The sequence below is a fragment of the Carassius carassius genome, chromosome 4 (genome assembly GCF_963082965.1).
Source record: "Carassius carassius chromosome 4, fCarCar2.1, whole genome shotgun sequence".
NCBI classification, from domain to species: domain Eukaryota; kingdom Metazoa; phylum Chordata; class Actinopteri; order Cypriniformes; family Cyprinidae; genus Carassius; species Carassius carassius.
In genome coordinates, this window is record NC_081758.1 from 14161550 (window position 1) to 14170215 (window position 8666).

The window sequence follows — 8666 nt, forward strand, 5'->3', positions numbered from 1 at the left end:
GAGAGACAGAGAGACAGAGAGACAGATAGATAGATAGATAGATAGATAGATAGATAGATAGATAGATAGATAGATAGATATTAAGTGAATTGTGAGCATTGGCAATACATTCTGAACACGTTTTGACTCTAAATCATCGAGTCTGAACCACTGTAACACCTAAACACTTCACTACTCAGTTCCCTTCAGAACACGCAGAATCGTTTTCAGTTAAATGAAAGACGAGATGTCAAACCGTGTAGATGTCTCCGCGTTGACTGGTGTCCCCGAGCTCTCGTTACTGCGGTAACGTTAACTGTTATCTCTCCTCGGACGGCGCCTGTGCCGCTCTCCGAAGAAGACATCACGCGGAAATAATGTAAATTAAATAAAACGGCCGTGAGAGCTTTGAGTCGCCATCCTCATCACATTAAAGGGTTGGTGAGGAAGCGCATCAGTAAGCAAGCGGTCATCGTTAAATACCGCAGCTTCAGACTCTCGCGCGCAACACGACAACATCCGTTGATGAAAGTGCGGGTAAGTAACACAGTGTGTGTCCCAGCGACGACTATGAACGATTCCTTTTAGTGATAAAAAGGACTAAACGAAATCGCTGTCGTGACAACATGATCTTGGAGACGAGAAAAACACTGATAAAACCACTGATGTTCTAGAGAGTGAGACTCACCTGTTCCCTGACGCCGAGGCGCGCCGCTGCCGGTCACCGACTGACGCTTGGACGCTTGAGCGCCAAATCCAACTCCTCCGCTAGGCGGAGCGCGCGGCATTTTTGGCGCAGTGAACGAGGGGCATGCTGGGTATTGTAGTTGGCGTTGTTTTAATATTTAAAGGGGGTTGTACACAAGCAACATGGGCGTCATGCACTCATTATTTTTGAGGGTGCACGAGTTATTTGTATTTATATTTTTTTTTTATTAATTATCATGAAATATCTTAATTCTCACCTTTATAGATTATGATCTATAGTGGGTGATGGTCAAAGTAACATAAAAAACCTGTCTGTTTACTTAATTAACAGATATGGGTGTCATGCCATAACATATTTTTACCAAGACTGAGGTTAAATTTAATGTGAATTTAACATTGCAAGTTAATGCGATTAAAAACATTGCAAGTTACATTATCAAAGAACATTTCACTGACAGTCTAGTTCGAGCACTCTCAAAAACTCCCATTAAAATCACTGAAGCTTTTTTTTTCTCTTTCATTGGAATATGTAAATGTATATTATATGTCTGTTGTTGTTGTTCTTGCCTTTCATACTGAATGGATATATTAGGTTATTTGTTATATGTTAAAGGAGTCATACCCTCGTATTACCTTGGATACCTACTGCTGTATTATAGTCTTTCAGGCCCTTCTAAAAAAGAAAAGTGGAAAAAAAATAAACACAGAGCTCCTCAGACCCTTATTTCTGTAGGCATTATTGTCTCGCGAGATCTGATGCGATATTTTGGCTGTCGTGGACGGTCATTATAATAATGCAAATGAGGGGCGCGTTGATTGGTTGCAGGAAGGGGGGGTTGACACAGCAGGTAACGCTTTAGCATATCATTACAAACTGACATCATGGCGCAAGTTGTGAATGAACGCGACCGGCTTTATCATCAAACTTCATTCACGCACACATATGAAACACGCTTGCATATATACTAAGTGGTCACACATACATGTATATGAACTCACGCACATAACGTTACTCATATGAGACACGAGCACAGCACACACACACAAACTAGACGGCGCCTCATATATAAGCGTTAGGCAACAAATAAACAATAACCGAATTCATGATGATCTCAGTCATTTGTTTTTTGCAAAGTACGTTAGCAGCCATTCCCCATACCTCGAAGCTAATACTCCTGCCAGTGTTGTGCCTGAACGCGTTCATTGAACGATAGTTCATGAACTCGTTCATATTTTGGGCGAACATGAACTGAACGTACCGCATTACTGCCTGATGAACGTTACTGTGAAGTCGTTCATTCTGGTGTCTGTGAACGCCACGCTCTCTCTCAGTTTAACTTCGTTCAGTAGGATGCCAGATTTCTATAAAGCCTTCTAGGCGAAAACACACCGTAAACCGGCTTTAATATGTAGCGGAAAAAACACCCAATCTGGCAACACCAGACTCTCTTGTTCAAACTCGTTCATCAAAATGAACAAATCTTTTTTCGAGTCATTTCGTTCACTTAAGAGGCTTTAAATGTTACTATTAACTGGCAAATTCCCCGAACACATCAACCTATGCAATCTTGATCATATTCTGAATTAAGAAATCATTATAATGCAGTCAAAAGTCCGTTTTTGCAGTCAGTTTACAGGGAACATAAATAATTACTTCACCACAAGTCTTTCGTTTCTCGTCTAGTGACAGACGCAATAGCAGCATACAATAGCCGCATTAGCAGTTAGATGCTGTTTGTTACACACAGTAGAGCAATAAAAACACAGTCTTACCGTTTCAATTGCAGGCAATTTTGTTGGAATGGCGCTTTTCCCGAGCTTCGATGCCAACTTCCCCTGATATTGCCCCAAATTTGTGAAGGATTTCGGCGTACAATGTTTAGCACAAACACGTAACGATAAGCCAGTGGGAAGGGTTGAAGGAACCGCATCATTAAAAATGAATTTAATCCACTGGTCTCTGATAGCTAGGTCTGTTCTTGGTAGAGAAAACACATTTACATGTTGATTCTGGCAGTCAACCACAGAGCAACTCACGTGTGCACTACGTTCCAGCATCTTGACTGAATATGAGGGGGAGAGGGGAAGGGCGAGCTTCCTGCTGCGGTGTCCATATATGGTATATCCTGCCCTGTCTTGACGTCAAGACGGGGAAGAAATCAAAATCTCGTATTTGAGTGCGCGTGCACGTGGGCTATTTTACAAACCCTGAGGTAAACAAATGCTTCACTTTTAAATATCGGCTTCCCGGCCAGTGTATAATCGTTAGGCAATCATAACATACATTGATTCTCGTGGAAAAGTGAAAATTGTAGGTGATCACTCCTTTAAAAATAATAAAAAGTTCAAATCAGAAGCTTTTTACACTGTGAAATTAATATCTTACAGATTCTTACACATATTTGCACTTTATTGTTTCTGATGTGAGAATTCACTAGAAAGAGGTATTCAGTCAGCAATGAAGAAAACTCTGGCATTTTAGCGATGACTCATCTGAACACCTCTGATTGGTCATTGCATTCTTAAGCTCAACAGCATCATGTGTGATTGGTTATGATGCAGCGCTTTACAAACCCTTCTGTCTCTGGCTCAGCACCAGCCAGCGAACGCAGATTTGAATTTAGCAGCTGGTGATATGACTCGCTGAAGATTTAATCACACTGATGTGATTGTATTCAAACTGTATTTAATATAGAAAATATTAATCGCCAATTTTTTCATCTTTTGGAAGCTGCATTCAAAATCCACTTGGCTCAAAAATCTGAGGGGGCACATCCCCCCTCACTTTGAATGGGCATGATGCCTCTGACAAGCAAAACCAAATTAAACCCTGTGGCAGCCTCTTGCACAGGCTGATCATTTCATGTCTTTACACATTAATGTATCGTCAAGAGCCGCAGGGTTTAACGTGGTTTTGTTTGTGAATATTTTTTTGACTCTCAAAGCTGTGATTCCCATCAACTTCTATTATATGACTGACAGACTCCAACGGTTTGTGTTAAAAATCTTTGTTTGTGTTTTACTAAAGAAACAAAGTCACCTACATCTTGGATGCCCCGGAGGTAAGCAGATAAACATCAGATTTTCATTTTTGGGTGAAGTATCCCTTTAACTGCGTAAATCTAAGAAAAATAAAAATGTTATAGCCCTGTTTTATATTAGCTTTTAAGATTTGTATTTAAGCTGCTTGAGAGAGTCAGGAACAATGTATGTATCTTTGTTTATTTAAGATAATAATATTGAATTAATATAATATTGTATGTGTAATATAATATTAGGATTCAAAACACACAAACACACACACACACACACACACACACAAGTCACAGGACAGTGAACTGCAGTGCTACAGCGGAGGTCACCTCCATTTTTGTCGAATCTGCAGAAACAATTATTATTGTTAGAAATGTGTACTACATATTCGTGGCGTAAATACTTAAAATTGTTTCACATATAAAATAAAATTATACGTTTTTAAGGGACGTTATAGCTATACAAGGTTATTTCTGTTATTTGAATGTTTTTCTATTGAATATTGACGAATGTGCTCTTGTTTCACCCCCGTGTGACTGATACAGCACGCTTTCAACATGGCTGCGCCCGCAGAGAGCACGGATGCCTCATTCTCAGCTACTTCGGGTCAATCGGCAACTGTTTCAGCAGCGGAAAATGTTCCACTACAGTATAGTCTTATCTTGGATCATCTTATCGGTGACAAAAGACCAGTTAAAGACTTGAATCCGACTGTCATGGGTGCTTTACCGAGTCCTCAGAAAACAGAGGAGCAGAAGATGATCGAGAGGGGAATGGAGAGCTGCGCGTTTAAATCACTCATAGCGTGTGTCGGAGGTAATTCCCTGTCAGACAGTCAGATGTCAGAGGCTTTAAAAACGAGGATATATTTCCATTATCAATGTATATTTCATTCATAATCGTCACCAGCTATGCAACAGCTCTAATGCGGTGTTTCTCTCTCCTGCAGGGTTTGTGTTGGGAGGTGCTTTTGGTGTCTTCACAGCCGGTATTGACTCCAACGTTGGGCTGGATCCCAAAGACCCTCTAAGGACCCCCACAGCTAGAGAGGTGCTGAGAGACATGGGACAGAGAGGAATGTCATATGCTAAAAACTTTGCTATCGTGGGAGCTATGTTTTCATGCACGGAGTGTCTCATAGAATCGGTAAGTTCTTGTCTGTCTGACCACCTTTCAATGTGCCATCTGTTTTTTTCTTTAGTCAAATCAACGCACATGTTTGTATTTATGTATGCAAAGGAAAACTGCTAGCAAAAACAATTCGATTTTATTTAGTCAAGTTTTATTTCCCACAATGAAATTAATATTTAAACTTCATTTTAAAGATTCAAGATTTTTATTTGTCACATACATGGTTATATGGAGAGCGTATGAGCAGCAGTGAAATGTAAGTCAGTTCTGCTCCATGAACAGTGCAGTTTTTAAAGAATACAAACACAAGAAAATAATATATAAATATGGTATGGAAAAAGTAAGAAAAATAATAAAACAATGCTTATAAAAGAAAACATGCAGGACGGTAGACTTAATAAATATTATAAACTAGTACTGATTATTGTTTTACAGGGTGCTTCTCATGTCTTATTTGTAAATACTTTGCATCTTAAATTTACTTTCTTAGGATATGAAGGAAAACTAATTTGTTAATTGGAATATTCTTGACCACTCAAGCCTCACTTGAAAGCATCATCAGCTGCACACAGTGTTTATATTCTAACCATCTATCAACTTAAATGAACGATTCATCATTTTATACTGGTATAGACTCTATAAAAAATCTATAGAATAGTATACTATTTTAAACACGTTTGACTATTTTACTGAAATAATTAAATTCAACCAACTACCGTATTTTTCGGACTATAAGTCGCACCTGAGTATAAGTCGCATCAGTCCAAAAATACGTCATGATGAGGAAAAAAACATATATAAGTCGCACTGGACTATAATTTATTTAGACCCAAGAACCAAGAGAAAACATTACCGTCTACAGCCGCGAGAGGGCGCTCTATGCCGTTCAGTGTAGACTACAGGAGCAATGAGCAGCATAGAGCCGGTAATGTTTTCTCTTAGTTCATTTCTCTTGGTTCATGTCAAATTAATTTTAAGTCACACCTGACTATAAGTCGCAGGACCAGCCAAACTATGAAAAAAAGTGTGACTTATAGTCCGGAAAATACGGTACTCACATATGTATTTTTTGATATGGGTTAATGGCGCCACCTAGTGGTTCTGTGTTTGAACAGTCTTCCTGCTCATCCATTCCTTGTAGGATGTTTTGCAAATATTTTTAAATGGCCTGTTTTTCAGTACTGATCCTCCACCTGATGAATGGTTTTCTCTTGTCTAGCATCGTGGGAAATCTGACTGGAAAAATGCCGTGTATAGTGGCTGTATTACAGGAGGAGCCATCGGATTCAGAGGCAAGTCATTTTTCAATTTGGGGTCAAGGAATAGAAAGGATTTAAATGTGTTCAGTTGTTATCTGGACTATATGAATGAGCTGTTCCTCTCTTCACTAGCTGGTCTTAAAGCTGGAGTTCTGGGCTGTGGAGGTTTTGCTGCTTTCTCTGCTGCCATTGAATACTATCTCCGATGAACACCAGCTTCAAGACTGTTGCCGTGTACTTTTGTGAGTTCCTCATTGTATAATGGAAGACGTTATCCCGGGGGACACTGTGCAGTCTTCTTCTGTCCCAGCAATCAAGAGGCATTCCATCCTTCCAGAAGAGATTTGGTTGCCTGCGTGGACCAATAGGACATTCAACTCCAGCAGAAGTTGTGTTTATTCTGAGTCTTGTCTTGATCATTCTGTTTCCGACCACCTGATGATGCACATCACCTTAAATTCTCCTAGGACAATATTCGCACATAATCGTGCCTAAAATGTCATGATTTGTGCTGGTTGATACACTGAGCTAAATGAGATCTTTGTATAGTATTACACGTTGTCTGTGAAAAAAATAAAGAGTATTTAGTGAAGAATGGTGTAATGGGTCATAAAATCTTCATATTTGTTCAAACTTGCCGCCTTTATTATGGTATGTACCCTAGTAGTGTTCAAGTGAATTATTAACACACACACACACACACACAGCTCAGTTTAAAAGAATTCACCAAATCAGATTTATTTTCTTCCAAAGTATTGTTTGGATTTACAAGTTTCCAGAAATTAAGCTCAATCAAGTGTTTATATTAGTTTCACTCTGTACCCCCTTTCAAAAAAGGAGAGTTCTTGAAATGTCATTCTACAAACACAAACGGAAACCTAAATATATGAAATCTGATACAATATATGTGTGAAAATCAAAATGTTATCAAAAATAAGAGGCAGGGAGTGCTAAAGGTTGTGCGTTAGGAAATCTGAATGAATTCATGCTTCGAGGTCAAGCTGACATGGCAAGGAAATGCATTTTCCTCACCAGGGAACAGATAATGCAAACATGCTTTCTGGCTACTTCCCAGTTCTCTGAAAAGGCTCCTTTCCCACTGGCCTCTAAACAAGATCTTATAATGCTGAATTGAGTTTGGAGATTCAACCAAGGAATGTGTTGGAAAATAAGTGTACATTTTGTTATAGCTTTTTTTTGGACCATGCAAAAATTTAAACACTAGATGTGTAACACGGATTTAAACTGACCTAAGATTAAGCCCGCATTGTCCGATCGTGTCTGTTTTATGAGGAAAGGAAGTCGTTCGGAAAACTGGGTAACATTACAGACCTTTAGAGTTTAGATTTTCTTTAAATTAGTTTCAAGATTGCAAATATAAAGACAACACAGCAAGCGTACAGAAAACAATTTTAAGACTTTAACAGAAGCATGTTTAAAGGACAACGTTAGCTTGTAACAATTTATTCAAATTATACACTGAAATCAAACCTACTATCATAAAGAATAAAAGTATGTATTACACTGATACAAAGATTTTTCTTAGTTTTGTGTAATGTATTTGAACATAAATTGAGCGAAGATGGCCACAACCTTAAACACCGCCTGCCCAGGGCTGCTGTGCACTGAGCTTGTATCAATATCACTCACAACTTTAATACAAGGCACTGTATTTACGATATTCCAGACAACACATGATTTGGGGGTAAAACAAAACTTTTATAGATATATTTAATATAGCTTGATTTCCTATCCTCAGACTTTTCTGCATATATCTTCATCCATTCCTGTTTCAACCATTTACAGTAAACTATAAAGCACCCAGCCTAGTCTAGTTTTGATATGTGTTAAAAATCAGAACAGCTGATAACAATTTCTCCACTTCAGTCCTTCTCACAAAACCTGTTAAAACATGTCCAAGTCATATATTTAAGAAAACCCATTTTATGAGCAAAGCCTTTTTTTTTCTTTTTTTTACTGTTTTATGACACTAATTTCTCATCACCACAGAAAAAACTAAAACATGATTTCTTAAAGCTGACTTTAGAAAGAAAATTGGCTTAATGCTATTCATTCATTTATTTATTATTTTTATTTTATATTTTTTACAGATTTTGGGGTGAAATAAGATCTGGACATGTAATCAGATTCACCCAGTTCGTAATTTTCAGTAAAATATTGAGAAATCCAAATATTGTGAGAATTCAGTGAGAAAAATTCCAGTCTTTTTGCTGCCAGAGACCGACTGACGCCTGAGCCATAAGCACAGCCAGTCCTGTATGGATCTGAGCCTCTGTCGATGGCAAGTGAGGGGAAAGGCAATGAAAGTTTCACTACGTGTTACTTGTCTTTAAAAAGTGCCTAAAAATCTTTGGTCTACCAAACCCAAAACTGTTATAGGCATTTTCCAATTAGAAATGTTGTGTCTTTTTGTAAATCACAGTCTCATCTTTCATCTCTAAACAAAATTTGATAAATGATAACATCTTTATCAAACCCTGAGCTGAGAGAGGAGGCCTTGAAGATACTAGACTTGTATTATTGTATAATTGTATT

The 8666-nt window shown here is 38.3% G+C and overlaps 2 protein-coding genes across 3 annotated transcripts in view; one reads left to right on the forward strand and one right to left on the reverse strand.

Moving 5' to 3' along the window:
- LOC132136591 (cytospin-B-like) overlaps positions 1-881 on the reverse strand; it is a 137104-nt gene extending 136223 nt beyond the window's left edge. The window contains exon 1 of one of the 2 annotated variants that reach the window (XM_059547251.1): positions 668-881. The gene's annotated coding sequence lies outside the window, so the exon portion shown is untranslated. Of the gene's footprint in view, positions 1-235; positions 449-667 lie in introns of those variants that run through there. The other variant, XM_059547255.1, reaches the window with a different exon arrangement.
- A 2751-nt stretch (positions 882-3632) lies between these two features.
- LOC132136697 (mitochondrial import inner membrane translocase subunit Tim22-like) lies at positions 3633-6746 on the forward strand. The gene is made up of 5 exons (XM_059547282.1): positions 3633-3749; positions 4266-4536; positions 4670-4866; positions 6071-6143; positions 6243-6746. Exons 2-5 carry the CDS (start codon positions 4278-4280, stop codon positions 6317-6319), a joined length of 606 nt encoding a protein of 201 aa, XP_059403265.1. The 5' UTR covers positions 3633-3749; positions 4266-4277; the 3' UTR covers positions 6320-6746.
- The last annotated feature ends 1920 nt before the right edge of the window (positions 6747-8666 follow it).

Excerpts from the sequence above, each read along its gene's own strand:
- LOC132136697 (XM_059547282.1), top strand. The coding sequence starts at position 4,278 with ATGGCTGCGCCCGCAGAGAGCACGGATGCCTCATTCTCAGCTACTTCG. Across the intron at positions 4,867-6,070 it reads CGGAGTGTCTCATAGAATCG|CATCGTGGGAAATCTGACTG; the intron begins GTAAGTTCTTGT and ends TCTCTTGTCTAG. Across the intron at positions 6,144-6,242 it reads AGGAGCCATCGGATTCAGAG|CTGGTCTTAAAGCTGGAGTT; the intron begins GCAAGTCATTTT and ends TCTCTTCACTAG.